At 36.5% G+C, this 17,086-nt stretch overlaps 1 protein-coding gene across 1 annotated transcript in view; it reads right to left on the bottom strand.

Annotated features, from left to right (window-relative positions):
* Positions 1-218: 218 nt before the first annotated feature.
* The window catches only part of IFT56 (intraflagellar transport 56), a 38,807-nt gene continuing 21,939 nt past the window's right edge, over positions 219-17,086 (bottom strand). Inside the window, exons 9-18 of the mRNA XM_061165892.1 lie at positions 14,617-14,719; positions 13,266-13,321; positions 12,013-12,066; positions 10,855-10,918; positions 9,327-9,415; positions 9,025-9,108; positions 7,472-7,541; positions 6,574-6,680; positions 3,218-3,351; positions 219-1,801 (exon numbers count right to left, since the gene is read on the bottom strand). Coding sequence (XP_061021875.1) covers positions 1,690-1,801; positions 3,218-3,351; positions 6,574-6,680; positions 7,472-7,541; positions 9,025-9,108; positions 9,327-9,415; positions 10,855-10,918; positions 12,013-12,066; positions 13,266-13,321; positions 14,617-14,719 — 873 coding nt within the window. The 3' untranslated portion in view covers positions 219-1,689. The remainder of the gene's footprint in view (positions 1,802-3,217; positions 3,352-6,573; positions 6,681-7,471; positions 7,542-9,024; positions 9,109-9,326; positions 9,416-10,854; positions 10,919-12,012; positions 12,067-13,265; positions 13,322-14,616; positions 14,720-17,086) is intronic.

The raw sequence follows: 17,086 nt of genomic DNA, 5'->3' as shown, positions 1-17,086 counted from the left end.
AAAATAATAGCAACTAACTGGAAGACAAATTTCATTTGCAAGAACCACTGAAGAGGTCCATACATCTTTTTCTACTGTCACGTTTCCTAATATTTTGAGTGAGGTAAGTAAGAATCACAAGGATTCTAAAGATTATGGCAGGTTCTGTCCAGATCTGATCCACCTAGTAACTTAGATACTGAGAACCAACGAGTGAAAAAACAGAAACAGTAAACAGCTTTTGTATATAAAAAATGGTGGTGTAATTTTGTTTTCAAAACTCAGCTATTCGGACCAGTTTATTTTGATTTGTGCTTTGACTTGATTAGATCTGGGTCTAACAAAAGACTGGAGAACTGGCCATTTTCCTGAGTGGAGATGGGAGAACCCTCATAATCGTCCAGAAGGCAAAACCCTCTGCCATCACTGACTTTCTCACCTCCGCTGCGCCGACTCCCGCCATGTTCCCATCTCCATCCTATACAACTCCTTCGTCCACAGTGGATGCTGGGGCGGGTGGTGGAAAACCTGACACAGTGCTTATAGGAATTCTTGTCTTTAGTGCTTCAAGAACTTGTGACTTTGAGTTCTCCCGCTGGGTAGGAATGGCTCTGCACTTTCTGTATCTGTAATGCTGGTACCTTCAACTAGTAGAAACAAAGTATGTAATACAGAAACAAAGTAACTTGGTACATAAAACGTCTAGCTCTATCTTCTGAAAATAGGTTGTGAGCCTAAAAATGCTCAGTTGTGTAAGTTGTGTTGCGAGAGCTCAGCAACATTGGGCTGGAATATGGCTTAGGACAAAGTCCAGCCATTAGGGAATCCCCCTCAAAGAACTTTACATGATTCATATTCTATTATCATTACATTAATAAATAAAATAATCTCTGGAGCCCTACTTTCAAAAATTGATGTTTACTTAGTGAGATATAGGAAGGAATACCTAACCTGTAAGATTACCTAAAATATAATGGAGAAGTGACTGATGAGACCTGTATACTTTGTTTCCTGAATATCTTTAAAATGTCCCACACAGATTTTCTTCACATAGAACTCACCTTTTAAAAACTGCAATATACATGTTACTCTTCTATAACATGTTATTATCATCAACAATTCAACTATCAAAAGAATAACCCCATAAGTCTATTATCTATGAATGCCTGGACAGTTTGATAAAGGATCTTACTGCCATTCTTAGAACCATGTAGCTATTTATAACTTCTGCTCTCCTAAGATTCAGAGATGCATTACAAAACTTTTTACGGATTTCCCCAGTAACACAGTATCATGTACACAGATGGCTAAAATTAAGATGACAGAAATGTGACCCTTGAGCAGTAAAGGCATCTGTTATTGCAACTTGGAGAAAATGCCATGGAATGCTAATAAATAAAAAAAGTTTATGTCATTCTCCTTAAAGTCAGTAAATTACATAAGAGTGCTCTGAGTATTTTTAGAATAAAGGCACTGGACAAGTCCAAAGTCTTATTGCTCGTGGGATCACATGGGAACCACAGCCCAGACTACAGCTCTTAATTCAGTCAGGACGCTTGGTCTAAGCTAGCCAGTCACTGATCTGGAGGCTTGGAGACCAAGGAAGGAGATGTCAATCAACAGAGCCCTGTCTCTCACATAAACTTGAGGGAAACGATCTCCAATTTTATGTCAGAGTGTTGATGGGTTCCGGAGGACTTGGGGGCTGTTTTAGACAGGCACTCTGTTTTCCTTGGCCCATTTCTTCATGATCCGGATGATGTACTCGACTTGCGTGTTACCCGTGCTTCTCAGTAAGTGGAGCACTTCTCGAAGGGTCTCTCTGAGGAAACGGTGTGAAAGGACAAGAATGCAAATTAACAGCTAAAATAACTTGTGACGGTTCTTCACATCCTTCTAGCAGGCATATCTGCCGACTCTTTTCCTGAGTTTTCATAAACCAATCACAGACTTCCTAGCTTTCTATTTTTACGGTGCCATAGTAAAATGGAAATTCTGTGAACTCCTCATCAATCTGTTTTCCTTGTTTGCGTGCACACACACACATATACACATATGTTTTCTTTGTCTATTCTGACATAAATATTTCTGTTTCTATGGTTATTCTGTAGGACAGAATAGAAAGTGTGTATTAAGGAGCTGGGTTCAAATTCTAGCTCTGTGCTAACAGGTCACTTAACTTGACTGAGTCCCAGACTTCTCCTTTGTTTAATGTGGTAATCACCCCAAACTGGGTGTCACTGCCATAAATGGAAAATGTCAGAAAGCCGGGGTATAGGATCTCTTCAAGAAAAGTGACACATTAATAAATACAGAAGAGGGGAAAGTTAAGGACCAAGATTTGGCAAATATGCAGTATTTATATCTAACTAATTTAAATTTAATTAAAATTAAAACTCATGTTTTAAGTAATACATACTAAATCTTCCCTGTTACATCATCATATCTATAAATGACTGCCTACTGATCCTCTTCCCTAAGGGTTCTCTCATATTTTCTCCTTCTTCCCTCAAGTATCTTCCTTTTTTTTTTTTTAGTTCTACCAGTTTATTGCTACCAACCCATCTCCCTCCACCCTCGTGCACACATGCTCAGTCATGTAATCCCATGGACTTCAGCCCACCAGACTCCTCTGTCCATGGATTTTTCCAGGCAAGAATACTGGAGTGGGTTGCCATTTCCTTCTCCAAAGTATCTTCTTTCAACTACCCAAATTCTTTTAAACTTTTAATAGTACTAGAAATATATACAAGGTAGGAACTTATTTTTGATAGATTATTTACTTATAAAATAGTCATTATCTTCTATCATATGTCAGTAACAAATACATTCCAAACAAATTACTTTCAGAAGATGGAATTTAGTTTTCAGTAGTTTAACTTTTATTACAAATGGAACTATATACCATGTAATTTTGTGTGGTCTAATGTCTCAATATTTCCTGAAATACGAGAAGGCAAAAAAAAATTAATTTTTAACCATACTCACTCCATTTCTAATTCTTTGAGGTCTAAACTAAGAGACACAAGAAAAAAACCAACAGGCAAAGAAAAGAGCAGAAGAGATTGAAAAGGACATTGCTTGTGAAAATGGCAGTATAAAACTTAAATTTTCATTCATCATTCTAAAACGTCATTATTAATTTTTAGTTTTCAGAGGACGTTACCCAGGAAAACAATTGTCACCCCCCAGGAAAGCAGCAAGTGCACAGAATAGTGTCTCTTGTCTGTCTACTTACTTGGGTTCCCTCCCAGCCAAGATCATCTGGAATATGCCCACACAGGCACCCCGCTTGCCTTCCCAGTATTCAGGGTTGGGGTCCAGCCTCTCTAAGACATCAAATGCTTTGGCTGAATAGTAAAACTGGCCCATCTGAATAAAAGAAAGTATTGTGGTAATACTTATAGTCAAAAGATCCCACAGAATGAAACTAAATGTAAAGATACCATGAAACAGAACTATATAGTACATAAAACAAGTGCTTGGGTAATGACAACATTCTTAGTTAGCAAATTAACTTCTATTCCTTATTAAAACAAGAAGGGAAATCACAGTTTTTATACATGGGTTCCGTTTAAATCCTCTTACCTTCATTAAGTTTTCAGCAATACAACATTTCTTCTACATATAGTCAAGTTATGCTATAATCAACACATTTGTCATTTCTTCTAATTATATTCTATTTTTGAGGATAAACACTGATGACTGATCCGAACTGGTTACTTTTTAAGTTTCCTCAATGCATTCTATAGATGACTACTTTCATTCATTTTCTGCTAATTTGATCATGTTTCACCCAAGAGGATGGTCTTTCCCTGACCTTGGCCCTGTCATCTCAGAATGCCTAGATGTATACTGACTCCTAAATAGCAAACCTCTTAAATATTTAATTCATTTTGACAAACGTCTCTCCCAAACACACTACACTTCCATGGCCTTGTACAGTATGCTATCATTAAATTTTGCTTAGATGTTGTTGTTGTTCAGTCGCTAAGTCCTGTCCAACTCTTTGTGACCCTATGGACTGCAACACACCAGGCTTCTCTGTCTTTCACTTGCTCCTGGAGTTTGCTCAAATTCATGTCCATTGAGTCAGTGATGCCATCCAACCATCTCATCCTTTGTCACCCCCTTCTCCTCTTGTCCTCAATCTTTCCCACCATCAGAGTCTTTTCCGAAGAGTCAGCTCTTCGCATCAAGTGGCCAAAGTATTGGAGCTTCAGCTTCAGCATCAGTCCTTCCAATGACTATTCAGGGTTGATTTCCCTTAGGATTGACTGGTTTGATCTCCTTGCAGACCAAGGAACTCTCAAGAGTCTTCTCCAGCATCACAGTTCAAAAGCATCGATTCTTTGGGGCTCAGCCTTCTTCATGGTCCAACTCTCACATCCGTACATGGCTACTGGAAAAACCATAAGGACCTTTGTCGGCAAAGTGCTGTCTCTGCTTTTTAATATGCTGTCTAGGTCTGTCATAGCTTTTCTTCCAAAGAGCAAGCATCTTTTAATTTCATGGCTGCAGTCTCATAAATGTACAGGGTTACCAATTTCACTGAAGTCTTCAAGTTGCTGGGAAATCCTCCCTTACTTAGTGTGGTTTAATTACTTCTCCTTTTCCATAAACTGTTGTTTTAAACCTTTGCCAATTTCCTTAAGATCTCTATTGCATTCTTAGCTTAGCTTTTTTCTCTACTTCATAGGGAAGACACAACTTTCCTGCCTTCCCTTCAAATTATACTTCATTACTCTGCCTATCTCACAGAAAGAAGTGTTCTTATTCCTTTTCAAGGCTAATCCTTCTTCCTATATTCACCTAAAGTATATATATATATATTTATTTATTTTGTAAAGAAACACACCAAATGATGTGAGAAACATACATGCACAGTTTAATGACTATAATGTCAATACACGTGTAACTACCACCCATGTCAAGAAACAAAACATGGACAGCAAAACCAAAGCTGTGTCTCACTTCTATACCACAGCCCTCTTTCCCCCTATTTTCAGTAACTACTAGTCTGACTCTTACGGTCATCAGTTCTTTGACTGTATAGTTGTATCAGCTTTGTATATATGTTTAGACAACATAATTGAATGCTGCCTCTTAGTACGTTAACTATATGAAATAATGCTGTAAATATTCTTTTGTGGCTTTGTATATGTTTTTACAATTTATCTATATTGTTGGATATAGCCCTAGTTGGGTCATTTGCTAAAGCCTTTTTGATCCCATGGTGGTCCCATGGAACATCAAACCCAGGAAACTGACATCACTACAATGTATGTGTGCACTTTTGTTATTTCATCAAATGTGTCAGACTCATGTAACCACCACCCCTATCAAGACAGAACTATTCCATCACCACAAAGCTGTACTCTCCTCCCAGCTGACCATTCCTAACCTCTAGCAATCATCAATTTTTTCTACAGCTCTATAATTTTGTCATTTCAAGAATGTTTTATATATATATATATACATATATATGTGTATATATATATATGAAATCATATATCAGTTTTTTAAAGAGTTTTTTTTAATGAGCTATTATTGATTAAGTTGATACTAGACTCTCTTTACCTAATGTTTTCCTGTCTTTTGAACAGGAAGAAATAGTCCCCAAATAGTTTTCAGAATTTGAGGTTAGTTTTGCAAAAATCTTTTAATCTATAGGATAGGGCCCCAAACTCTTCCCTGTCTTTCCAACTCCCTACACACACACACACACACACACACACAAAGCTCCTCTTTTACTAAATCTGACTCCACTTTTTCTGGTTCCTTTGTCCTTCCTGTCCACTATTTGCACCAACGTTTCCCAAAGGTTTGGTTTGGTTCTTCTTACTTGACTCCCTTATCTGGGAAATTTCACTGTTTTTCAGGGCATCTATTACTACTGAAGTGGTGATTTCTCCAAATCTGTCTCTCAGTGTCAGAGGACACTGTTCTTTTTTTCTAATGTATTTATTTTTGGCTGGATTGGGTCCCCATTGCTATGCATGAGCAGGGGCTACTCTCTAGTTGCAGTGTGCCGGTTTCTCACTGAGATGGCTCCTCCCATTGTGAAACACTGGCTCTAGGGCAAGCTGGCTTCAGCTGTTTTAGCAGGTAGGGTCAGTAGTGGTGGCACCTGGGCTTGGCTGCCCCACAGATGTGAAGTCTTCCCACACCAGGATCGAATCCATGTCCTCTGCACTGGCAGGCACATTCATAACCACTGGACCATCAGGGAAGTCCAGAGGCCATCATTCTTGAGCTTCAGAACGAAACTTCCAACTGCCCGATGAATATCTCTACCTGCATGATACCTAAAGAGGCATAGCCTTTAGAAATCTAAAACCTCCTCTCTAAACCACTATTTCTGTACACATTATTTTCACATTTCATTTATATGTATACATATTTTATATACACATAAAATCCTGCCTATCTCGAGTTTAGTTCATCTATAAAAGGGATGACATTTCTGATATCACTATGTGAATTCTCTCACCTATGACCATTTAGTCTCCAGGACACTTTCCCCTAACATTTAGTCAATGCACCAATGTGATAATTATCTTCACTTTCCCCTTAGAGTTCACTCAGACTCACCTTGTAGCAGTCATTAGCAATGAGTTGTAGGAGGCTAAAGGACTCGCCAGAGGTTTCCATTTTGAGATAAAGCTCCCAGGCTAGTCTTGGCTTCTTATTCATAATGTCTACAAAGAGAAACAAAGATTTATGTTTTCTAAATGTACAAGCAGTACACTTCTGCATCTTGCTAGTCTATGGATTTGCTTTTATGTTAGAAACATACTAAGTAATAGAAAACAGTGAACATTTTACATGAAAAGCTTGCAATGTTGGCATTAAGCTGGTTTCCCATCAGGACTCTACATACAGTGCTTAAAATACTTGATTTTCAGTAGTTCTCACTTTGCTCATATGCTTAAAAAGTCATCTATCATTCATTCAATCCCACCCATACAGTTTCAGCCTCACTTAGAAGATCTAATTGCTAAAATTTTCCTAAGACATCAAAAACTTACTGAACATTTTAAGTCCAAGTGAAAAAAGAAACAAACAACACTGGAGACAGAGAAAGACAGACAGAGATGATAGGCCATATATATACATATATATATATTGTGCACACAAAAATTATGTTTTTGACATTTTACTACTTTTCAGGCCTGCATCATAGTGAAAAGGTAAAATTAACATAATATCATTTAGTAAAAAAAAAAAAAAAAAAGCAAAGTAAACTGAGACTCTGGAAGCTGGAACACACTAAAGAAAGAACTTGGCATGTTTTAGGACTGTTGGTGCTAGGTCACTGTCATATGGAAGAACTAACCACAGGGCACACTTATATACATACGTACACATGGCCACCTTTACTGAATAGTATTAACAACACAATCTCAGAGTTTAACCACTCTACAAAACAAAATTAGAAAATACTCAATAAAAGGAAGATTCCTCTATAACGTTTAAAAGAAGAACTCACAGCACCGAGCTAACCAACTGAGGTAAATGTAGTCATTTTTCATCTTCTCATTTTGGATTAAAAGGAAAACCTGTAAGAGGAGGGAAAAGGGAACAAACATACAGATGCTTTTACAGTAAAAATATCCACAGCAGCTTGCCTTAGGCTAATGAGCATTATAATGACCAAATTCTACACAGGCTGCTAAGAAAAGTGAGGGATAAAATCGTGGTGATTTTAACACATTTCTCTCAGTTATTGAGGCTTCCCTCGTAGCTCAGTCAATAAAGTATCTGCCTGAAATGCAGGAGACCTGGGTTTGATTCCTGGGTCGGGAAGATCTCCTGGAGAAGAAAATGGCAGCCCACTCCATTATTCTTGCCTGGAGAATCCCATGAACAGAGGAACATGGGCTGCAGTCCATGGGATTGCAAAGTGACTCAGGATGAGCCCTCAGTTATTGATATCACAAGGTGACATGAGGTTGGTAAGGATATAGAAGATTTGAACAGAATAATTAACAACTGCACGTGCTACTGGGCAATAAAGCAAGTCTTAACAGATTTTAAAGAATCCGTGTTATACAGACCACACTACAATTAAGTTAGAAATCAAAATAACCTGGATATATATATTTCCCCTCCTGATTCATGCTGAGGTTTGACTGAAAACAGCAAAATTCTGTAAAGCAATTATCCTTCAATAAAAAATATATTAATTAAAAAAAAAACCTGGAAAAGATAACGTACATACTTGAAAATCATGAAAAATGTTTTAAAATAACTCACAGTTAAAGATAATGAAAAGATCATTTCTAAACACAATGGAAATTGTAAAACACTTAGAATTTCAACAATAATAAGTTGAGTCATTTGTTGAATAATAACAAAACTGAATTAAGTAACTCAACTGAAGCATTTTGAATCATTTGGATAAGCAATCTATGGAGTGAGAAATCAAGATAGTGGTTAACCTTGTGGGAAAGGGACTGACTGACTCCAAAAGGGGATGAGAGGGTTCCCCAGCTTATGATAAAATTCTATTTTATGATCTGGGTGCTGACTATTTGGGTATGTTCACTTTAAAAATTCATCAAGCTGTGTACTTTGATTTGTATACTTTTCTCCAGGTATGTTACGTCTTTATAAAATTTATCCAAAAAAGGAAAACATGAATGTGGCTATATGTGTATGTCTCTCAATATGGACTGTAGCTCACCAGGCTCCTCTGTCCATGGGACTTTCCAGGCAAGAATACTGGAGTGGGTTGTCATTTCCTTCTCCAGGGGATCTTCCCCACCCAGGGATCGAAACCAGCATCTCTTATGTCTTCTGCACTGACAGGAGGGTTCTTTACCACTAGCACAACCTGAGAAGCCCCATAAAATTTATCCAAAAAAGGAAAACATGAATGTGGTCATAAAATCTATATATTTATTTATATTGTACTTTTTAATGTAACCTAAGAACAATGGAACTTTCAATAATCCTTTAGCTTTAAACATGTATTTCAGTGAGAAAAAGATAATGTTTTTAGATAGAATCATTCAAAAGTCTTCAAAAGCAGGTACCTACCTCTTCACCCTCACTGGTATTGCCAGTTGCAGCTTTGGCTTGGGCATAATTAAAGTTAAAGATGTCATCATTATAGAAGTAACTCTGAAAAACATCCCAAGAACAGGTCACATTGAGCTTTAACATATAGAATATAAAAACAACAGTTATACCAGATAAACATAAAAACAATTTTGAGGAATTAGCTGATAGATACCACTACTACTCCCACAGTAAAAGGGTCATCTCCAAAAGTACCTTATCTGTGACATATTATATAGAGTATTTTGCATACAAAATCACCTAGAAAACTCTACACTGACCTTAAATGAGTTGAGGTAAATCAAGACATCATCAAATTGCTTAAGCAGGAAGAAACAGGAAGCCATGCACTGCCTTCCTGGTATTGTATCTGAAATGGAATGGGAAAAAAAACAGGTGTGTTCATGAAACTAAAAGTTCTCTTTAGCTGAAATTTGAGTTATGTTATAATTTAGTGACAAGAAATGTATTCCAAGACATCTCTCTAGATTCTGAAATTAGATTCTGTTCAGTGGACAGAACCTCGGCATGTGGAAGTCACAGTACTCAAGAATAACCAATAATCTCTCCTGCGGTTAACTCTAAATCCCACATGAGCATGTGTCCTTCAGGCTACAGTTTTCCCCAGGTCTTTTTTCCAGGGCTTTGATTCTCTCATTCAGCTCCAACACCTGCACATTCAACTAATATGAATTAGTACCCATCATTCCTCACCTAAGACAACCTAACACTTCTGATCTCAAATGGAGAAATATTTGGCCATGGAACCATCTGATCCTGATTCTGACCAACTTGTCTGATAACAGATTCCTATTTGAAGTGGCAGAGGATTTGTAAAATACCCTACCTTCACCACGGTCACTCCTGATCCTCCTTCCTCTGTTCCATTTTCCCCCTATAACACTTATCACAGTCAGATATATTATATAATCTATTTCTTATGTCTATAGTTTGTTCTCACTAGATGAACACTGCACAAGGGTAGGGGAACTGGTTTGTTTTGTTTACTGCTGTATCCCCACACCTCAATAAATTTTTGTTGTAAGAATGAAGTGAAATGGGGAAAGAAAATGTTATCCAATAAATGGTTTTGGTGGAACATTTGATAGAAAATGAATTCCTAGGAGTGATCAGAATATTTAATAATCACTTCAGCATGAACACTGTCAGAATAGATGCCAGCCATTGAAAACAGGTACAGCCAGCCATACTAGTTTATACTGGCTAACTATCAGCCCATTTTAGATGCTGTTTTCAAAATTTACACTCAATCTGGAGTGATAAGATCAATAGTTTAATAACAAAAATGAAGCCACGAAACTACTGGCAAAATATAGGTGAATATTACATAACTTCAGAAATAAAAAAGTATTTTCTAAGCTTGATACCCATATAATAAATCATTATAGAAAAGATATATGACAAATGTTTTCATATAGGAAAAATACCATAGGCAAAATTAAAAGCAAATGACCTTCTGAAAAAATAACTATAGCATGACAAAGTTTTATACCTAAAGAGCTCTTGAGAAATGGATCAAAGTGAAAATTCCAAATAAAAAACAGAATCAAATTTTTAAAACTCTTATGAACTAGAGAATATACTTATTCTCTGTTTATGTATCCTCTCATCCCATTTTAGCTGAGCTGTTAACAAGGGCTAATCTAATATTCTCTCCTGCGTCTGAGTTCCTACTTTACAATGGGAAACCTAACAGATATATCCCTGGACACAGAATCAAACTTCACCAGTCAATATACGACCAACTCCAGTGATAAATCATGCTCACATGTACAGATTCGAACATACCACATTCGCTAGCTGATCCTCCCACCAACTGGAAGAACTGCTGGGCAATTTTCATATGATCCCTCTAAAAAACCAAGGAGAACTGATAAGAGGAATAAACTGAAAATATATTATTTGTATTACACTTTATGGTTTCAATATATCTGTCAGGATTTAACATATTTTAAATTCTCCTCAAATCAGCAGTACTAATTTTTTTGTTAGTATCACAAACTAGAAAATGACAATCTATAATTGAATTAAAACCTAGTTAGGATCAGATAGAAAAGAGGAGAAAAAAAAATTCAATTCCCAAATTCTATCTTAAAAATACCTTCATAAAAAAAAAAAAAAAAGTACCTTCATTAAATGAACTCACTCATTCATTCATTCAACAAATATTTATTGCTTTTATCATATATCAGACCTTATGGTAGGAGCTATGGCTAGAACAAGGAGTAATTTAGTAAGTAAAATCATTCATTTATTCAATAGCAATTTACTTCCTATTTGAGGCAATTTGGACCGAGCTGCAGATAAAAAGATTTATTTACATCCCATTTCATTCCAAAAAGAACTTACTATGCCATATTCAGGTGAATAAGAGCTTAATTTTAGTCAGTGTTTTGTATTTATAAAAAACTTTCTCAAAGAAACAATTATTCTCATCTTATAGATGCCAAAATTATAGCTCAGAGGTATGTAAGGTTAAAAAAAAAAGCCAGTGAAAGTAAGAATGAAGTTTTGCAATGATTTGCTATTGTTATTAGATAAACACATTGTTCAACAATTGGCCTTTCTTTTCCCTTAAAAAGCAGTAATTCTTATGGCTATAGCTTTCTATTATTTTTTTTAATTTTTACTCTATTCTACTCATTTTTTGGACAAGCCACATGGTTTGCAGGATCTTGTTCTCCATCCAGGGATCAAACCTGGGCCCTTGGCAATGAGAGCACCAAGTCCTAATCACTGGACAACTGGGGAATTCCCCTTTGTTGTCTTCAAATAGCACAGAATTCTTGTCACAATGGAAAATGGATTGGGGGATATGGAGAAATAAAAGGAACTGCAGAGGAGCCTATTTGTAAGCTTATTACTAGTTGAACTTTGACATTCATTTTTATTTTTTCTACACACTGTAACTTTGCAAACTATAGGTACCAGTGGTTTTATACTCACTGAACACATTTCCTGGCCAAGGGCTGCATTGACCACTCCTTTGAGGATGTACTCCTGGAAACATGGAATATCAGTAATTAATTTAAAAGGAATATAAAACTAAGAGATATCTCTCAAAAAAAAATCATTTGCATCAACTCAATGCTTTATATATATTATCAAAAGTTACCCAACGTCACTTTGCTCTGTTCTATCCCTGGTAAGAATGCAAGAATTAGGAGACTTTTATTTGGTTCTCAGGAAAGTGTGCATATAACAGAATTCATCATATTTGTAAATTCTCAATCTTAAGCAGAAAAACTCAATGGATCTTCACAGGAGTTTTATTTTTATTTCAATTCAATGTAAAAAATTAACCATAAAATGTTTATGTAACAATTTTTACACTTTATCAGCCACTGCCATTCTCTGTGATCATATCACATATATAGAATTATCCCTTTCTAATGACGTATTAACCTTCCTTTCCTCAAAAAAAAAAAAAATCCTCTGATTCTCATTTGTAACGTATTCTCATTTTGGAGTCCTGAGGGCTTACCTGTACCCCTTCAGACTGGGTTCTATTCATTAACAGATACTCTCCTTGGCTTTATGAATTTTTTGTTGCTGTTGCACCGCACAGGATCTTAGTTCCCTGACCAGAGATCAAACTCATGTCCCGTGCAGTCAAAGTACGGAATCCTAATGACCGGAGCACCAGGAATTCTGGTTTTTATGTGGGTACTATTTTTATTTAAGACAGATCTTAAAAAGAATAAAACAAAAGATGCTGAAGCTCTTAATACACTTGAGAAATATACCAACTTAGACCTGGAAATATTTTTCAATCTTTCACTCAATAGTGGGATGCCCCAGTACATGCTTAGAGTTCATAGTGCTCGAGACACAATATAAACGGTGCCTGACTTCAAGGAGCGAACCACCAGCAGGGGACAAAGACACAGTACAGACAATCATACTGGTGACAGAAGTCTCCATGTCTAGTTTCATCAGAATTCTAGATTTCAGTATTTTCAAACCTCAACCCTTTTGAGGAAATGACCACATTTATGGAAGTTTACAAATATCAAAAAAAACCAGAATATTGATTCTCATATCAAAAGTCTCATGTAATATTCCCAGATCAACATACACAACTTTCCTGAGAGTCTACAAGCAGGAATCTTCCCTAATAAGCCTTCCAACTACCTTTCAACAGAAATTCCACCTTCAACAGAACTTGATTAGTAAAAATGTAACATACTGTCAATTACCTGAGGAGTAGTAGGTTCCAGATCCTTAATTAAGTTATAAGCTTCTTGTACATCATCTGAAATATAAGAAATAAGTAGCCATATTAGTCTGTATCCTAGCAAACTTTTCTGAAACAGCTGCCCCAAATGATAAGGTCCTTCAAACATTCATGAGAAGTATGATTTGCTTTTCTTGTCTCTTAACTCTCCATCAAGTTCAATGCTTAGTAGTAGATAACCAAATACCTGTAGGAAATCCATATTAAGCCATGAAGCACTTAAAGGTTCAAGCTAAAAATAAGGAACAGGGAAGTATATGCTTATGGCATTGTAATTATATAAGAAAAACATCCATTTAAAAATATATATATATGTGTATTATATATATATATATATATATATATAAAGTACATAGGAGTAAAATGACACTAAGGCTGGGATTCGCTTTAAAATATTTCACAACAAAACTGGAAGAGGGCAGATAAATGAAGAAAGACTGGCAATAGCTACAAGACTGTTGTATCTGGGGTTATTATTTGGGTGTTCATACTATTAACTTTTGTTTTGTTTATGTTTGAAAGTTCTTAGAATAAAAATTAGTTTATAAAATACACAAGGTGTTTATTTAATTCTTGTCCAAAAGCTTATTTCTTTGTGCTGATGTATCAAATTAGAGAGCACCATCTGCAAGTTCATGGTCTCCTGTTAATAAACACTTCACATTTCCCTCAATGAGGAATATGTTGTCTGGCTGGTTCCCACCATGCACCTTCAAAGGCCCACACTTAGTCTGAGGCCCATGGCAGAGTGCCAGCACCACTGCATGGGAGCTCCCACCCTGTGTCCACAACTGCGAGATAACAGACTGCTTGGGCCTGTGTCTACAATTTATCCTTACTTAGAGGCAACAAATACCATGCTCACTTCGCATCTTAATATTTCGCAGAAGCTGGGGGTGCAAGCAAACAGAAAGACAGATAATTAGAGCAAATACAGTTAATGATGAGAAAGAAAAGACACAAGGAAGTGTAGATGAACATTACACACAGAGGAACACACAAAAAAGAAGGAACGAGGGAGGGAAAGGAAAAACAACAGAAAACCTGAAATAAAATGAATACAGGACAAAGTGCAGAAAAATAAGAGGAAAAGAATGGGTGAGAGATTGGAAGCAACAGAAGAGGAAAGAGGAGATAGAGAGAAAAGGCACAACAAATAAATATGAATAAATTTGTTCTGTCCTGTGAACCTGCTGCAAATACATTTTTGGAAGTATTATGAAGTGATTTTAAAGGTTAAGCAAGTAGTTCAGTTAGAGAGTAAATGTTCTAAAATATCTTCCATAGGCAAGACCAAGACACATTTCTCTTACCTTGACGAAGATAGTAAATCACTAAGTTTAGCCTAGCTTCAGGAATGACATCAACCAGGGGAGGCAAAACCTGCAAAGCCCCTTCTCCTCCTCGGAAAACTACCTAAAGACAGAAAAACTATTATTATGGCAATAAATATGAGTATGTTTATTGGTAGAAATACATACGGAGCTGACACAGTTACTCTTTGAAGGGAAGTATATATTTTTGAAGCTTTGTCTATACACACATAACCTTGACCTCATTTAAAAAAAAAAGCCATCCTAAGGACTTCCTTGGCAGTCCAATGGTTAAGACTCTGTGCTTCAAATGTAGGGGCTACAGATTTGATCCTTGTTTGGGGCGCTAAGTCCCATGTGTGTCACGGCCAGAAAAATAAAGTCATCCTAAAGGTAAGAAATAGAATAAAGGCATGGTCCTATTGCATATATTTCCTTTTCTCCTCATAGGAATTGTACGAAACTCTTAAAGTACCCAATAATTAATGAAACTTTTTTCTAGACAGATATTCTACATTAAAAACTCCATAAAGGAATTTATGAAATCCTTCTGAGATTATTTCCTCATCTCTAAAAGGCATTAGTAATGTCCACCTTTTAGAGTTACCATAAGGATAAAATAAGTTGAAGTGGGCTACATGCATGGCATATTGTAGGTTATATTTTGTTTTATTAAAATATTAGTAACTATTTATTAGCATCTACTATATGCCTGGTATTGTAATACCAGGGCTACACCAGGAAAAAGTCATTCTCCTGTCTGTATATAGTCTATACTCAAATGGGGAGAGACCTTCAAAGAGCAAACTTAAGTATGCTGTCATATGATAATAAAAGCTACAGAGAATAGCTAAAACAAAAATACCATCCATGAAAGGATGGTTTTAACATGCTGTTTTGTACCCAGAGCCTAGCACAGTTTCTGACACATACACACATTTGTTATTTCACAAATATACAGAAATCAAGGCAATCAAGCATAAACTACCTAATCTCTTCTTTCTATATCAAAATATCCATCTGGTCATCTTATTTGGTTCTCCTTTTCTAAGACGCTCCTTTCCCTTGCCAAGATTAATTCCTACAATTGTCTTCTTTGATGTCATGATTTTAACTCCATATGGATTTTGTTTCTGTATTAATATACTATTTCATTAATCCTGGTCCCACTTCTCAACTTTAAATATGCACAGAGGTTTCTGCTGTCTTGAAAAATCTTCACTTCACTTGGTGTCACTGTTCCTTATGAAGAGCACTGTACTCTTTTTCCTTTTTTCAATGCCACACTTGCAAAGTAAGTGGTTTGCTGTTTCAACTTTCTCTTCCTCTCACTCCTTCACTGCCCAGAAAACTTGCTGCTGCTCTCTGCACACTAATAAACCCATTCTACAAGTCACAAATATCAAGCCCTTTGACCAAATTCAATAGACTTTCCTCTCTTCTTGCTCCATGACACATCTCCAGTTTTGACACCGGTGGCCATAGCATGACAATAAAAGTGCTATTTACTAAATGCTTACTATACGCTGTATACTGCTAAGGTACCTTACATATATTACCTCATTTCATCTTCACAAGGAAATAAGGTAGGTGTGTGATTTCCTCTGTTCTACATAAGAGAACATAGAGACTCATCAGTGTTTAGTGACTTACCCAAAGTTACAAAGCTAGTATATGGTGTACTTGATTTTGACATCAGGTCTGACTGCAAAAGCTGATGTCAGTAACAATTTATAGTGCTTAATATTTTTTTCAGGTTTTGTCTTAAACTATAAAATTAATCTGTATTTACTAGAAAAAAACTTACATGTAGTATTACAACAGACAAAAGGGAAATTACCATTTTCTCACTTTTCTTTTTAATCCCACCCTCCAATTATAACTCCCATCACTAGCTGATATGCACCTTCCAGTTATATGTACATATAAAGGTTCTTTATTCTGGCTATGTATTATAGCCACTTGGAAAACTTTTAAGTATTGATAGTTGAACTTTAGCCCAACCATTCAATAAAAATCTCACACATTAATTTTTTAAAAAATCTCCTGGGTGATTAAAATGTGTAGATGTAATGACATTACAACTTCTGTGGTGGCTTCTCTGGCGGCTCAGACAGTAAAGAATCCACTACGATGCAGGAGACCTGGGTTCAGTCCCTGGGTTGGGAGGATCCCCTGGAGGAAGGTGTGGCAACTCGATCCAGTATTCTTGCTTGGAGAATCCTTATGGACAAAGGAGCCTGGCAGGCTACAGTCCATGGTGTCGCAAAGAGTCGGACACGACTGAGTGACTAAGCGCAGCACAACACAATGACATTAAGTCAGAAGTAACCTACTTGTCCATCAACAGCTGAGATGAATGGACAAAGACGACGCGGTCTGTATAGACAATGGAATATTGCTCAGCCATAAAAAATAATGAAATTTTGCCATTTGCAACATGGATGGACCTGGAGGGCATTATGCTAAG

The sequence above is a fragment of the Dama dama genome, chromosome 18, assembly GCF_033118175.1.
Source record: "Dama dama isolate Ldn47 chromosome 18, ASM3311817v1, whole genome shotgun sequence".
Lineage (NCBI taxonomy): Eukaryota > Metazoa > Chordata > Mammalia > Artiodactyla > Cervidae > Dama > Dama dama.
The sequence above is the reverse complement of the archived record's forward strand: the minus strand, read 5'-3'. Positions and strand labels throughout refer to the sequence as shown.